This window comes from Polyergus mexicanus, unplaced genomic scaffold (genome assembly GCF_030449975.1).
Source record: "Polyergus mexicanus isolate NDT 795.1 unplaced genomic scaffold, iyPolMexi1.0 SCAF_4, whole genome shotgun sequence".
Taxonomy (NCBI): domain Eukaryota; kingdom Metazoa; phylum Arthropoda; class Insecta; order Hymenoptera; family Formicidae; genus Polyergus; species Polyergus mexicanus.
Window position 1 is genome coordinate 2,570,408 of NW_027223324.1, and position 17,166 is coordinate 2,587,573.

A 17,166-nucleotide genomic window follows, 5' to 3' on the forward strand; every position below is an offset into this window, starting at 1 on the left:
TGCGTGTGCAATGGTAAGTACATTTTCTATTCTGCATAACTAGGTCAGAGGAGACAGACAAAGAAAAGGGTAAACTCGCTGGTAAGCTTGATGAAAGGGTGCAAACTTGAATAAATTTATTAGACGCATATATATTTTGAAAAGTATCAGATGTACGCGTACGAAGAGAAACGAGACGCGAGAGAAAAGACAAAAGAAAAACAAAGGACTTGTTATGTGTTGAGTGTACAAGCTCGCCTAATTTTACGCTAGTATTTTTACTCCGCTCGTATTTTGCTTCGATTCGAATTAACAAATTTTTTTTCTATATAAGATAATATTAATATTGTATATTCTTAATAATTTCAGAGCACTATCCTTTTTCTATGCAATCAGCTATTTTAATATTAAATTATTAATTGAAATATTTGTAAATTATGCGACGGCACTTAATGATACGTTATAACATTAGCTTAAACACTCTCGACGGATTTTCTGGTCAATTGTAATTAGTAAATGTTCGCCTGCATACGTTAATCCGTCGTGTGTCACACGGACATAGCTAATGACACCGGGTGAGTGCAACGAATGTCATCCTCCGCAGCCCCATGCGTTCGCCGCCGTTCCGCGATGCAGGCCGGTCACGTGACCGACAGGAAGTTACCAATCGTCTTGCACGATTATCCCGGTGCCTCTGCCCGCGTGTCGTACATCATACGTACGCTCGTGCGTGTGCGTCAGCTCTGGCATCAGGGACGGCGTTAAGTAGGATTCACAAGCGAAGCAACTATATCGCGCTTACGTGTGCTCCTCAATGCGAACGTACGTGTGTACTCGCGGATTTATATGTACACGTGTATAGCATTGTTCAGGAATCAGGACATCTCGGGAGAATCAGATGCGATTGAAGGAGATGACCAGATTAATTCGATGGATCGTCTTGATCACTTTGATCGTGATAATCCATCATTGATCGATAAGCGACAATTGTCATTATAATGTGATATGTAGATTGATGGAATTTATAATTATAAAACGAATGATATATAATTAATGATTATGTTCTTATTATGTTTGCAAAAGTATGCGATAATTAATATCTCTAAATATATTTATATACATAAGGATGTTAAAAGAATTACAGCAAAACCATAAATCATTAAATTGCATTAAATACATAATACAAAATTAATGATATTTTGCGTGTTTTGCGTCTCGCATTAATGCAAATACGATTTTTACGTTACGACGACTTACAAACGAAAGACACTCAGGGAATCGACAATCGATTATGAACGATGCTGTACGCACTCGCGAGCACGCATTGAGGCATCGCGTCCAGTAAACTGCGCTACACATTATCATAAATGCCCCAGTCGGGCCCGTCCCACGCGTAAATCTGTTTCGCAAATTACGAGAGTGAGATTATGTCATCTTTCCCCTCTCATTCGTCCCGCGCGACCGCTACGCACTCCTCCACGATGCGCTCGCCTCGTTTCCACGCCACGGAGAGAACCGCGCGATCAGATCGCGCTCATTCTTTCCTTTGCCCTTCTTCCTCACGACGCGTAACGGCTGGAATGACGTTCCCGGATATTACTCGCACTATTTCGCGAACAATACACACACACACACACACACACACACACACATTAGCCTTTCTAAAAAAAATTTTTAATGCTATAACTGCGATAATTGGCATTTTTTTTATAAATAATAAATCACGTAGAGATAAGATTTGCATGTGAGTTTAATATTCTAAAAAATATAAAAAATATATAATATTTTGTTTCTCGTGAAATATTAACATTTTAATTGAAAATAAATCAGTATAGCCTGCAAGTGATTCTAGTACGAGTTCTTGAACCAAACAGAAATGAGTCAAGCAAATATATGCTCGGTGGTACGATAGTCATATGGGGGATACTTATCTCGGACAAAACAATATTGTGCAAACAATAACGAGCGCAGATAAGAGTGCAATTCAAGAAGTAAAGCGGCGACTTCTTTTTCTGCAAATTTACAAGAGTTATTTTCTGTCGACTATATTTTTAATTCCGTTATTAATACAAAATAACAACGATAATTTAGATTATTGATCGAGAAATATTACGTAAATCTTTAATGCATTCTCTCTTTCTCTTTCTCTCTCTTCTTCCAATATCTTTATACATTTTTTTGTGAATTTTTCGTCCAATAGAAATTCTATTAAACGTGATAATTTACCATTATATAAAATTGCAATTATAATAAATACCGAGTTATTATAAAATTTAAATGATAATAAAATTTTAATGATAATATTATTGTCCATAAAAATTCTCAAGAAAGCCATTTTTTTCAGAAACGTTCCAAATAAAATATAGTTTTAATTTTTTTCATTTACTAAAAAAGATTAGGAAAAAAAGCAATCAAAAAATAAATGAAAAATTTTCCATGAAGAGACATGAGTTTCTCAAGTAAAATTTTTTTTATAAATATACTAAATATATATATATATATATATATTATAATTAAAAGAATTTTTACACAAAAGAATGGCTATCGTGTAGTTTTACCGAATCAAGATGGAAATTTTGGATAATTTTCCAATTGTAAATAACAAACCTTAATGGGCCCTCCGCTTCATAAATTAGGAATTTTTATGCCGCCTTCGCGCCAGCCAAAGAAGAAACACATCTCTAAATGTTGCTCGATTACACTTGTACGCACAAGAATGCAAAGCATTGGCGATCCATAAAAAGCCACGATGCTTTTCGTTTCTTCTTTTTGCGTATAACAAAATTTTTCGCGTGTGGGCGTGTTTGAATTAAAAAAGATATCAACAAGTTTTATTCAATAGAGAGAATATTACACGATAATATTTTTTCCAGAACAGATACGTATGTAAGATCAATGCACTGTCTGAGACGAAACGATTAATATATCGTCGACAGTAAATGTATCGCGACAACAGATAAGCTACGCACGCTCGAGACAGTCGCAAAATGCAAACGAGAGATGTACTTTTTAAAAGACATCAGAAATTTACACGTAGTTTGGCTTGTGTTGGCGAGAGACTGACGCGGGAATAAAACAGACTCAAGTGTGTATCACAAACGCTTTGCTCCCCCCGGGCTTCTTCGATCTCTTTCCAGTGTAACTCATACACGGTGTCGACAAACTGATAAGACCGCTTGAGCCTCGAAGAATTTAATGTGAACCGCGTGGGTATCGCAAATGGATTTCTATTCCTCGATTGGATGCAACGGTTTTATACGGTTTTATCGTAGTGAATAAATATATTTGTGGCCGTCTCTTATCTGCCGAACCACTAACATAAAATTTTGACGAATGTCAAATCTATTGATAACTGCGCGACGAAACATAAAAACAAGTAATCCTGATACGATAGAAGTGCTAAAGCGTTTGATTTACGTTTAGGCCGCTCCTATTTTGCATTTGTTTGTATTTTTGCTATGAAAAAAAATCAATTTTCCCTTTTAAAATAATTCTCTATAAAATGTTAATAATATTAAATCCATATATGTATAATAATAAATATCTAAATGCAAAAGATCTATAATTATATTAAAGATCAATATATATATACATTTGAGCAGAAACAAGAATAGCTTCATATATAATGCATTCTTTTGCGAAGGCTAATCGAAGGAAATAGATAGGAATATTAAATAGTAAAAATGTCTTGCAGCCTTATTTATCGAATGTTCCTTTTTATTGCCGTACTTAGCTATACCGAGCTGTATCGAGTTGATGTCATCCGTTTAGATTGCTGGCACGATTAAGTTCTTCTAATATGAACGCGCTTCTTTTCTATTACCAGATAAAAAGTGACGTACGATAATCGTGTCGCGCAATAAACAGAAGTAGAATTAAATTTTTTATGTGTTTATTGATTTATATACATATATCTTGAATATTTATCGTATTTTTATACGCGTTTTTCTTAACTATACTATTATATTGAATTATTCATTAGCATGAAGCTTAGATAAGAAAAATTAAATAAGATTTAAATGTTAAAATTGTACACATAATATTAAAAGATTATAATAATATCAAAAGATATAAATAAATAACGAAACAATAAGAATAATATGTATTGTATTTTGTTAAAGATTGAAAAATAATAATAATTAAGAAAAAATAATAATTAGAAAAAAATATCAATATAATATGTAATAAATATATAGAACATTAATAGGAAAATTTTATGAAGTTTTGATAGAAGCTTACTTAAAAACTTTTCGTCGAAAATTCGTAAAACATCTTGTGTAAATTTTCAAAGAGTAAATCGCTCAAAAATTGACTCGGTAGACTTAAAACCGAGAGAGTCTGCCGTTATAAATATACTTCCGCACGAAAACAACACTTCATTAGCTTCTCAACTCGTTTAAATTAAATTTAGGCTACGACGACTGGCGTGTTGCATAACCAGTCGCTTATGACAATCTATATATTCAAAAAAGATGAGCTGAGATATGAAGCTTTCCAAGAATTCATAGTTGAAGGATGACGGATGAACGACGTGCGTAGACACAAACAACTAGATTTTTGTAAATGGATAATAAATTATAAATGGAGGTAAAATAGATAAAAAGTAAGTATTATGCTTATTCATTTTATATATAATCTATATCACAAACTTTAAATTTACACATTTCATATATATAGATTTCTTCAAAAAATTTGTTTTAAAAAAATGTTTTTTTTTTAAATTGTTTCTAAAATTCTACATATAAATATCTTAAGTTTCAAAAAATTTATATATTCTTATGTTATTAAACCTAAGTGTTTTCTATCTTATAAGCTATTTTTTTACTTTAATACTTGTTAGTAATTATTGATACTGCATATTTGTTATGATAATGAATCTGTTATTAAAGCAGAAGAGTGTACATCTTATGTATATCTGCTTTTTGTGGCATAATGATAATGATAGCATGTAGTGTATATTGTTGTCCACTTTAGCGATGTGTGGTTTAATAATGCCACGTTCAATATGTTAATGTCATATGCGGCTAAGGCTAAAGCGCAGCGCAAATAGGATATAATATAGCTTTTGCTTTAGCAACATGTGGCATATTAATCGTGTCGTGCTTTAGTAATTATTTTTCATATGCGAGCCACCGCCAATTTCCTCTGCCTGTCAATTAATATTTTGAAAAGCGCTACATCTTAAAAGCTAGAAATAAAATTTGAAACGGGACATTTTTACTCAAACAAAGTTTTTCACGATTAAAAGAATAATCCGTTCGTTAATGCTAATAATTTTACAAAAAAAAAAAAAAAAAAAAAAAATCACATTTGTAACAAACAATAAAATCTCTGAAATCTCTTTATCGCTCCATTTCATATAATTATACAATTACGCGCATAACATTTAACAGATAGATATATTTAACGCCGCGACGACGTTTACGACGAGGAAGGGCGCACTACTTCGTAACGAATGAAGATCCACCGCGTTCCTCTCCTCCTAGGCTTTACTCTCTGCACGGAGAGAATCCTCCGCATTTTTCTAGGCGTGACTTCAACGAACTTGAGCTATCATTTCGAATGGGCAAAGTTGGATAGGATGATTATCGTAGAAAAAGAGAAAGGGGCAGATGGGGGAGGGGGAGAGCGTGAAAGAAGGAGGAAAAAGAAACAAAACGGTCGGTGTATACGACGACGATGGCGATGCATTCGTGCAGAAACGATGAAACGTTTCGAACGCAGGGGGATATGCGAGGAGGTGGAGGGTGACACGTCCGCGTGTGCAACATCGACACACTAACGCACACTGCCCGCATCTCTTCCCTTTCCTCCATCGACGCATGCGAGATTCCCCCCTTTATGTTCCTCATCCTTCACGCGCGAGCTTTCGCCGTTGTGTACGAATCCGCTCGGTAATTGATTCATGATGGAACCGCGAATTCAAACACGGCCGAGCTGCATTTTGATATGCCGTCGGTACCAGGGCGCGCGACGGCCTGCAGCGTCTCTCTATTATGCCGGTGACGTTGCAACGAGATGCATCGGGAAGCGCGACCAATGCGGAACGAGTGCGTAATGATCGGCTGTTTCAATAGCGGTATCAACACGACCGATTTTCCTATCCCAATGGAGCCTGAGAAAAGCACGCGATGATGCGGCAAGAGAGGCTGTAACGGTATGCACGCGTCACACTGTGATGCAGGTATTGCTACTGCAATGATACTGCAATTTCGGAAAGTTTATTACCGTCGATATTTTTTAGAAACAACTCTATATCCCATAAGATAAATTGTGTGACAACGAAATGTTCCTTAAAACTCGTTAAAAAATTCTAATTTAATAAAATTAAAATTTTGTACGTTTAAACATTTGCGAAAAATCTTTGCATTCTTACAGTGGGTACGAGTAATTAGATATTTTTTTATTATTTATGTTATAAATTGTTTCTAATATTTATACTTAATGTTATAATTGATTAACTCTTTTTATATTCATTTCTCTTAGAAAAAAGAATTAATCTTAAAAAATTTCTATGTTATTAAAGAAATAAATTAAAAACTGCTCTATTACATATTAAACTCTAAAATTATTTTTATTCGTAAAGGAAATAGCGTTATAAAGATTTTTATCATTTTTATCATTCAGAATTAAAATATGTTAAGCATTTATAAAAAATAATATTTTTTTTTTCATGTTTTCGATTATTTTTATTATAATGCTTTTTTCTAAGGGTATAGGTTTATTATTAGTCACGATTTACGATAAATAACTCTTAAAGAATCAGGTTGAGATGGTTATCTAATTGTAAGTTAGAAACTAGAGAATACTTCATAAGATCCGTTCGTTTATTAGCACTTAGGGCGATGTAACCCGATTGCAGTTGGTATTCGACAGTGAAAACTGACCTACTCGTGTCAGACCAAACCGACCATAAGGCGGGAGATACGGACGGAGTTATCGCAGTTTATGTTTCGCCGGCACATCGACCATACCCTCTTACACACGTATATCTGCGTAGTAATTGGTACACAACGGGGCTGCGATTTCAGATACAGGTCATTTACATTCGGGTCAACTCTTGCCCTCGTATTTTACTGTTATTTCTTGATAATCTTTCTTCTTAGGATAACATTTTGCAGCTATCACTTTTATGTGCAATATAAAATTTAATCGATCTATAAAGCTATACTTTGTCCATAACATATCAATAACGCTCCATAAATGTAGGGATAATATCGTCTCGATTGTTTGAGCTTGTGACAGTAAACGTACTTGCACAAGTTACAATCTACAAATTTTATATTTAAAAAATTCCTAATAATTATATAATCTAAAATTATTTTTCATAAACAAACTATTAGAGTTATTAGTATAATTAGAGTTATATTAATGTATTATTAATAAAATTTAAATAGCATCTGTCGTTATTATAAATTAATACAAGCATAATATTAGAATGATGTACTCTTTTTTTTTTTCTTTATACTCTCATATACAATAGAATTAACGCGGAAAATATGTTAAAATGTTGCTGATAAAGCTTTCATGTATTTTCAATCTGAAATAGAATAGCGTCTTTCGGTATTCGATTCTCCTTTCGTTTAGCAAAGAGTCAAAGTTCCGTATTTTTGTCGTCGACGATGCGGCGCGCAAAAAATCGCTCGCAAGTCATTTAATAGCGCTCCTGGCGAATACGTTCCGCCGCGTCTTCCGATAGTATACCGTTACACGAGATTACGGGTTTTCTTTCAATAGAAAAGGACGACCACCCTCGTCATTGTGCTCGGACGAACGAAAACGCGAAATCGCGACGTACAAAGCGCGTTTCACGTTCCCTGCGGGACGTCGGGAAAAGGGTTGCTTGACTTTGTCGGCGGGGCGATCCGAGCGGGAGGTAGCCGGGGTTGGACTTAAAAAAAAAGCCGATCATTATCCACTCGTCCCGTCTGCATTGGTCGCGCGCTTCCTGATGCATCTCGTTTGCGATGCGTCCCTGCTATAATAGAGATCCCGGTGAGTGCCGGACAGTGGACGGTATATTAAAACCACATACATATATATATATGTGTGTGTCTGTACTCGTGGTCCCATCGTATATCAATTATTACGTAGATTTGTACACAAAGGCGACACAGTCGATACCCCAAACGAAATATGAACTACTACTGGTAACATTCCACGTTTTTTTTATTTTAAACGGGCATTTGGTCTGACACGAGTGGGTCAGCTATCACTATTTTTTTCTGTCCCGTTCAACCATTTGAAAAATTGATAACTTTATATTGCAAGCATATTGTATCACGAATAAAACAATGCATAGATACATATTAATCGATAAATTTATCCGTTTATTTATAGATACATAGAAATTAATAAATAATTCTTATCAAATTACTTTCAATACTAATAAGCATAAGACTAATAAATATCGCGGGAGATTGTTATTGAGAGATCCCAAGATATATGAGAATATTGTTCGATTCGCTTGATATCGAAGCGGAATTTCGATTAGCGTCGTTGCTGAGCGGCCATAACAATCTGTAACCTGTCACAATGAAGATTCACCGATACATTAGTTATTGACGTCACCGTCGTCAAACGCGTAGTGGTGCATGAGTTTGCGTGGACGGGTGTCTGTTTAACGCTAATCGCGGCGAAGAGACGAGCGCAGAACCATTATCGTGTTATAACGAGTCGCCGTACAAACTGCCGGTGCATCAGAGAGAATCACGGGATGATAATTTAATGTAACGACGAGAGTTAGTGCGCCGGTCGTAAATGAGCCGGCCATGTTAAGCTCGCACACGGGAACAGCTAGAGGGCACATTTGACACGGCTCCGTCATGGATCGACGAATCATCGCCGATGCCTGACAACATAACAGCTCGCCCGTTTCATTGTTATTATATTTTTAACGCCGCGTATATGCGATATTACGAATAGATCGAAACTATCTCGATAAAAGTTTGCGCGCTATGCAGATTCATCGATGGTATGATAAAATGATAGGGTAAAATAAGTATTTTATATATAAATATATATATTCGTTGTATGATATAATTTATAATAGGTTTATACATATGTAAGTAGTACATACCATATATTGTATATATATATATTAATTTCTTCGTTCATGTCATACAATGTTTTTGAATATTATGTGATTGGTTATCGATTGCTCAACTACTATCTATATCGATACTACGATACACATCCAATCAGCAGAATTCTAAGTTTAGATTTAAGCCGATTTAATTATTAACTTAATCAAACGGTCTCGATCGGATATTCATAGCATTACCCGATTCATAATACGTTGCTAAAATTCGGTCACTTGCGGGAGCGTGTCGCGCTTGAATAGATGAACATTCGCGAAATTGCAGTGACGACGAGAGGAGCCATTATCGCGGCATAACGAGTCGAAGTACAAACCGGTGGGCGCATCACAATCGCGGCGGATTGATAATCTAATGTAACGATGCGCGCGTTAGTGCGCCGATCGCCCCGAATAAACGACGGGACCCGGCGTTTCTCCGTGTTAACGCGCCAGCGAGAACGGTCGACGGTCATATTTGACACGGGACAGTCGCAGATCGGCAAATCATCGAATCATCGGCGGTACGCGACAACGTAACAAGTCAACAGCCGGCCGTTATGTATATTGACGTATACTTGCCGCGGTTGTGGCCTGTTTCTATTGACAAATACCCGTCGCGGGGGCGATGATGCATCGCCATGCTATACGCGCCGCCGAAATGACATGGAATGCGTATTATCGCGACAAAATGAACCGGCTCGTAAAAATTCGACCGATCGACGATGTCAATTTCGCGACGCCTACAATATATTTTTGTCTGACATGTACTATCCCCGATCACAATTCCGTCGTATTCAGTGCAAAAATCGCTCAACTATTTTTTTCCGATGAAAATTACAACATCGCTGTGATTTAAAAATTCAATCAGATATCTTGCTTTATTTCTCTTGAAAATGAGTAGTAGAAGATAACGTTTCTATGACTATATTGCAACTATATTTTGCTTGGTTTTATACAATCTTCTACATCAAAAGCTCTAACAAAAGAAAATTATAGAGCAATCAAATATGAACATGATAAACCTTGATGAACATTACAATTTTGTCTTTAGAATGATTCTTCGGTCTGCTTTGCCAGTAATGTGTATTATAGTCAGGGTAGCACGCTACGATTAAGATCGTCGGAAAAACAGCGGACTTGCTGCTTGATGTTAAAAAGGGAGCAGTAAGGTGTGGTAGGTCGGGAAACAGACGGTCACGACATAGAATGTGTAACGATGAATATCTCATGCTAACGTTGTACTTACTAACGGGTATGAGTCTTTTCGTTTTTTAGTTAAAAATTAAGGTGTAAAGATTATTCTATTTTATTAAGTCATCGATTTTTTTTAAATTAATTCTAATTTTCAAAAATAATTACACGTTATCGAATAAAACAATATTATTATCATTTCCGTTAAAAGCTTCAAAATGCAATATCGCAGGAAACGAATTCGAGTACTCGATGCGTACAATTATCACAAATCTCGACAATATAACACTGTTATCAGCGCCGTGTTCGGCAGAAGAGGGTGCGAGACTGTCGAAAGAAAAATTAAAAGCAAAGAGACCACGAGGTGGAATATCAATGAGACCGAAGTGGTAGCGAAGTGGTTGCGAACCGGCGGAAACGGTGGAGAAGCAGTCACGATACACGATATGTAACAATGGAACCAATATCCGTTGTGTAGGAAGGTGGCAGTGGTTCGTAACAGTCCGCAAACTCCACGCGCGAAACAAATGTCACGCCTATGCGTGACAAGCCTTACTCCGGTATGAGGGGCGAGCTGCGTGTTTATTGCTCGACCTGGTAATAATAACAGGTTATTATTCATTACTCCGGCACCGAACGCACGAAACGCTGCGTTCTTCATCTCATCGCGCCTGTTTCCACGATTCGCTTGTTCAACGATTCTCTCTACGTGAAATTGCCATTCTCAACGAAAGACGCGTTTCTAAAAAAAGATATCAAGTGTTTCTAAAAAAGTTATCAATGAGTTTCTGCGATTAAACAATGAATATCACATAATAATAGCGAATATGTATTGTATTGTTAAACGCGGTGAATTTTAGACGAATATTATGATAAATATTAAACTCTAAATAAAGAGAGAAAATTAATTTATTCGCACCATTCCTCGCAGAATATGGTTACAACCGTTCGCTATATCTAAATTAATTGAACTATACATCTTTGCGATGCGTTCGAGAAGTCGAGAATTGCAAGTTTATCCGCGAACAAGCTACCCGAATATCTCCATCAGCCTTGCAGCGTCACGCCGTAAAGCATCGTCGCCGTATTTCCTCGAGATTGGTAGCGAGATGAAGAAGAGAAGGAAAAACAGAGAAAGAGAAAGAGACGTCGAATTCCGCGTCGCAAGGCCCGGGACATGAATAAGCCAACGGGCAAAGGTGTGGTTCCCAGGCGTCCGCGGTAGGAAATCGCTCACTAGGGAAGAAAGATGGAGAACAGAAGCCAGGAGCGAACCAAGACGTGATTAATATAAAAGTGGGCGGAGCCTGGCCTGGCCGGAAGTGGCCAAAGAGGGATGCTGTGCCGTGCCAAGCAAGCGCGAAAACGGGGGGGTTATGCCGCAGCTGTGTTGGCTCCCGCTGCACTCAGCGTATCCGTGTATATGCACCGATGAATGTGTGTGCGACACATCGAACGCATACTCGGCACGTTCGTCTGAACCGACGGAGGAGGTGAGAAAATGGGCGAAGCCAAAGTGGCGGGGATGATGCGAAATATATATCACGATTGACGCGCAACACCACCCTTTACCCCGTGTCGGCCTGATCGCCCCAGCGCGACCGTGAAGAAGGCGTGACAGCCAGGCCGAAGTCGTCAACCGGGAAGAAACGCGCTCGCGATATCCTCCAAGACGACGTGATATCGCGCACAAAACACTTGCCGACGACACAAAATCGATCAACCGGCTGCGCGTGAACGGAAGGCACGCAGCCGCAACTTGTTACAAGCATTCCTCGCGGTTCGTTCCGTCCAACGTTCGGCCCGACCACGCGAACTGTTGTCTTCGCTCCGTCTCCTGTGCTCGCCGGGCTGATCTTTGAATTTTGAAGAAATCGACGGTCAACCAAAGATGCCAGACAACCAGATAGCCGCGCCGGGCAACCTTCGTCGGTAGAGGAGTCGGGATGGGTCGGCTGATTGGCGAATATGAGATCGAAGAGATCCGGGGGGGCACGCGAAGCTTTTGGAGAAAGCGGGGTGTAAGGGTTGACGCGCGGGGGTGGCCAACCCCATCCACTTCTTTAACGCCCCCAAGCAGGGGTAGGACCGCCTCCGTCTCTAGTGTTCCACCTACTATACCATCCGGAGCTTCTACAGCCTCGTAGACGAGCCACTCACACGTAGCTACGGTAGTACCCGACTACCTCTATCGGCTGTATACTTTAAAAAAAAATCACCCCTATTCCCTGATAACATGGAGCGTTCGCCGATTGAAGCGCAACTGCCATCGCCCTTCACATCTCACCCCTTTGAATACGCGAATCTTTGATATCGCCTTCGAAACCATAAAAGAATTTTGTTGTCAAATTTAAAGAACCATTGCCATTGTAAATTCAAGTCCGTTTTGCAAAAAATATTTTATATTTTTCGCAAAAGCTATACAAAAGCATCGACAATGGTATCGCAATGATATCGATAAAAAGCATTTTAAAACAAATGAATTATTTGCAAGATAGTGCTAAAAAAGAATATCGTTATTGCTTTAATGTATTATATTTCAAAATATTGTTGTATTTAAAAACAAATTATGATAATATTTATTGTTTCCTATTTCTCCCTTGCTAAAATCAACATATTTCAATGAGAGTTGTAATTCTGAAATGTAGATTTTAATGCATGTCTTGCCCAGAGAAACATTCTAAATATTCTTACTGATTTTATACATCAATATTATCAAATTTAATATTATAACTTACAAATGAATTTAACGGGAGTTGTAAACTATAAACGATCGCTACTTTTCGATATAACCAGCGCACGTTTCAAAGTAGCTCGAGTATAATTCACAAACGTGAATAATGATTACCGATCTCTCCATTTGATCACTTTGTTTGAAGTTGCTCGGGTGGTAGCAAAACCCCAGTGAACGTCATGCAGGCGTTGCGTGACAGACGATGAAACACGAAATAGGAATTTTTGTCAGGTTGTCAGAAGCGTTTCGAAACAAGTCGTTGGACTTTCTCAGCCAATAACACGATGATTCACATGATATTAGATTATTCGAGACTCCAGGCAGCTTGAAAGGCGGCACATCTCTGCCAAGATTATTTTCGGAAAAATGCGTTTTACCGCAAAGATTTCTGTACCGAGGCAGGTACATATTTAGTAACCCGAATGTAGTTAATCTTAGGCCGATGTATAGTGAGATTTATTTGACCAACCATTCTGCTTGTCCGGCGCGCCTATTTGTCTTGTCACGATCGTTAAAGTGTCATTTCCACGAATATCGCTCCGGTCGGTAGAGTATAGGATCAATCAGGAAATCTCGAAGCAAAGAGCATTCGTCTGCATTATGCGAACGTCGTATTTAATTCATTTAACAGTACAGAAGGGATGGACTAAAGCATTTTGTCTTGGCAGCTCTTATTGGCGATAACGTGATAACGTTTCTATTTTCATATCCACAATTTTGGCAACAGCACATTAATTACCACTATTAATCGCAATTAATTGCGAGGAAAGTAAAAAAACCGCGCGTTAATATATAAATAATATTATTATAAAATGCAATATACAATCAATAACTTTTAAAATAAAATATATATGCGATTTAAAAAAACAAGCGTTTTTGAAACCGTCGGAAAAAAACTGGATTAAATAAGAAATAACATTGAATAAAAATAAAATATCATTAAATGCGCGTTTCTTGAGAAAGCGATCGATTGGTTCAAAATTTGTATCGTGCTATAATCTCCATTTGCGTCCTTTCTATTTTTGCCACGACCTAAATTCGATTAAAGTAAATCGCGCGAAATATTCGCTGGTTTCGCGTCCGCACTTTTACATTTCTATTTAATCCCGCGCGCGGCAATGACCATATTTATAACGTAATTTATAAGATTAATAGTGATGAAATCGTGCCACGCGATGGATATTCTAAACTTGGTGATGGTGATAGTACTAAATTTCAAAATACACGGTAAATCTTAAAATGTATGGAAGAATATGACTGTTCGTCAAATTATGTCAATGATTTTAGACTATTTAAATTTGTATTATTACAAGAAAAAATTGCAATCTTTGTCACATATATACACACATACATGCACGCACACACACACAATAGAATGTGTGTAGCAAGATAGAAAAAAAGAATGACTTTATCTCAAATATCATATTTCATGTACGCAAACATACACACAATAATAAACGCATAATATTAATGATAAAAAGAGTGCTGCAAAAGTTTGAAGTTACAGGCGTCAATGTTCTTCAGTTTGAGCCAAAAAAAATATTTATTTCAATGGATAAAATTGTATCTCCCAGAACATAAATAAAAAAGTTAATCGTGACATAAATATTCCGCACGATTAAGTTTTTAATATGTCAAATAGAAGTAAAGAATCCGTCGTTAAATTGTAGAGGACAGTGCGCGTTAAGCAGAAAACGTTAAAAGGATTACTCCAAATTCCAGCACAGCGGAGTGCGAAGGGTGGCGCCGGTGGCACGTGGCTGTCACCACTGACTACAACGGAATGCAAAGAACAACAAGAACGAAGCTGGTGACAAAAAGACGCAGCAAAACCAAGTGAAGAATAAAAAAAAAGAGAAAAAGAGCAAAATAGCATCCAATAAAATAGATGAAACATTAGAGAGAGAGAGAGAGAGAGAGAGAGAGAGAGAGAAGTAAAGACAGGTAGAGGATATTTATGTGACGCAGGTGCATTATGTAAACGAGCCTTTGCAGGCAGGCAGGCAGGCAGGCAGGCAGGCAGGCAGGCAGGTAGTGCATTGAAGAAGTGTTGCAGAGTGTCAAGTAAGACTACCTGGACGGGTCTCCAGCGTGGTTCCAGCATGTCCCGCTTCCTCCTCGCCAACTCACTCGTGACTGTCGGTTCCTCCGTCCTTCTTTACGTGATAAGATTGACAGAAAAAACAAAAGAGAAGATATGAAGCTCTCTTTAGCTTTCTGTGATAACTTCCTCTGTCCGCCGGAATGCAGCTTTTCGCGTACTCGGTTTCTTTACTTCTTTATCTCTCTCTGCCTCTCTCTCTTTCTCTCTTCCCGCCCACCCCCTTTTGATCTTTGTCTCTCCCCCTTTTTCCACCTCTCTCTCCTTCCTCTGTACCACGGTCTCTCTCTCTCTCTCTCTCTCTCTCTTTCTTCCTTTCTCGCTTTCTTTCTCCTCTCGCCTGATCTGTTTTTCTCTCACCCCTCTCGACTTCTTTTACTTGCTACCTATCCTCCCTATCTGTCTACCTATATCTGTCTTTCTCTCGAAGCACCGCGTGCCGCGCGCGCCACGTGCACCGTCGCGAAGTTGAAGAACGATGCCGGCCCTCGGGATCGAACGACGCTCTCGATGAAAAGAAGCAACCGATTCTCAAAAACGGCGACGACGATGCCGCTCTCTCTCTCTCTCTCTCTCTTTCTCTCCCTCCCTCCCTTTGTCTCTCTCCCTCCCACTTTCTCTTTCTTTCTCTCTCTCTCTCTCTTTCTCCGGGGGATGAATGCCGGAGGGGGGTTGCGGCGGGCAGCCGCGTAAGACGCCCTCTCTCTCTCTCTTTCTCTTTCTCTCGCAACCTGAGGCAACGTTTCTTCGCCGTCGTGAAGACAGGCAAAACGTGCGCCGTACGTAGCGGTGCGGGGTTGCGTGTGCAGGTTTGAAGAAAAGGGGGTATAACCGCGCGCCGGTGGCTGCCGTCGCGACTGTGCGACGCTCGGCACCGCTTAGCCGCGAAACCCTCCGGCCGCGGTGAGCACGCGGCTACTGAGTCGGCGCATTGCGAAGACCATCGTGGCATCTCCCTCCGCTTGATAGCCACCTCTTCTCCGTCGCTCCAGGGTCGGGTTGTCCTCGTCGCGCGCGTTATCACGGTACTCCCGCGGCTTGATCTTCCATCTCCATTCAGACGGCTCTCTTTTTCTCTTTCATTTCCTTTCTCTTTCGCTCCGTTTGGCGTGGGTGTTTCTCGGCTCTCCGAAGAGAGGCAGTCCTGTCGGTTGCGCCGTGGCGCACTTTGGCGAGTGTCGCTTGGTCATGTGGACTATGTTTTCCAATTTGTGTATTACATTTGATTTCATTCTTCATACACAACTCAACTTTCTTCGATACATTCCTTGATCTTCGTCGATAAAAAGTTACGTAGCGATACTTACTAATGGAATAGTGAATTTATATTGGCGAATATTTCTATGATCCATGAAATAATAATTAAAAGTATACGTATAATGCGGGATCAAAGATTAAGATGCTCGTATCCTTCTTACAAAAAACATCTCCTTTCTTTATCTCCCCATAAGACATACACACAAACGTAAATGTTTAATTTATGTATATTTTATTTTCCTCTCTTCTTCCTCTATTTTTTTATATAGTTCTATATTCTTAATTTTTTACTTTTAAGATTCATACATTATAGTTAATTTTTCAATCTGATTTCCATAAGCCATTTAATTTCAATTATTATTAATTGCAAAATCCGAAATAATTAACTATGCGTTATATACATACATCCTAGTCAGTAAAAAGTTGTCCTCGCAAGTTGCGATAATTTTTGAAATTTATTTTAGAAGGGATTTATTTTATGCCTATTGTGTTCCATTGAAGAATTTAATTAAAATATATGTTCATAAATATAAATTTAATTGTAGTTATATATTGTATATTTCACGGATTTTTAATATCACATATTGCAAATTAGAACATGTTACATCTACAAGACTAACAAAATCCCATCATCATAAACGAACCTCTGACATCGTACGTGATAGGAGTATAGATGTCCATGTAGTTATTGTTATCGATTCGACCTACTCCTAAGACCAGACTAAAGCCGACCTGTTCTGATTCATCATGCTCAGCATAATTTCCCACCCTCCTGTTTAAGGCGCCCCCGAATAGTTTCGATGCGTCCGTCCTTTATTTGTAACG

The 17,166-nt window shown here is 38.4% G+C and overlaps 1 protein-coding gene across 15 annotated transcripts in view; it reads right to left on the reverse strand.

Moving 5' to 3' along the window:
* Nucleotides 1-15,976, reverse strand: part of Foxp (forkhead box P) — a 262,057-nt gene extending 246,081 nt beyond the window's left edge. For 12 of the 15 annotated variants that reach the window (XM_070294692.1, XM_070294689.1, XM_070294698.1 and 9 more), the window contains exon 1: nt 15,058-15,976. In XM_070294692.1, coding sequence (XP_070150793.1) covers nt 15,058-15,087 — 30 coding nt within the window. In that variant the 5' untranslated portion in view covers nt 15,088-15,976. Of the gene's footprint in view, nt 1-2,586; nt 2,695-15,057 lie in introns of those variants that run through there. The other 3 variants (XM_070294696.1, XM_070294694.1, XM_070294707.1) reach the window with 2 other exon arrangements.
* Between the last annotated feature and the right edge of the window lie 1,190 nt (nt 15,977-17,166).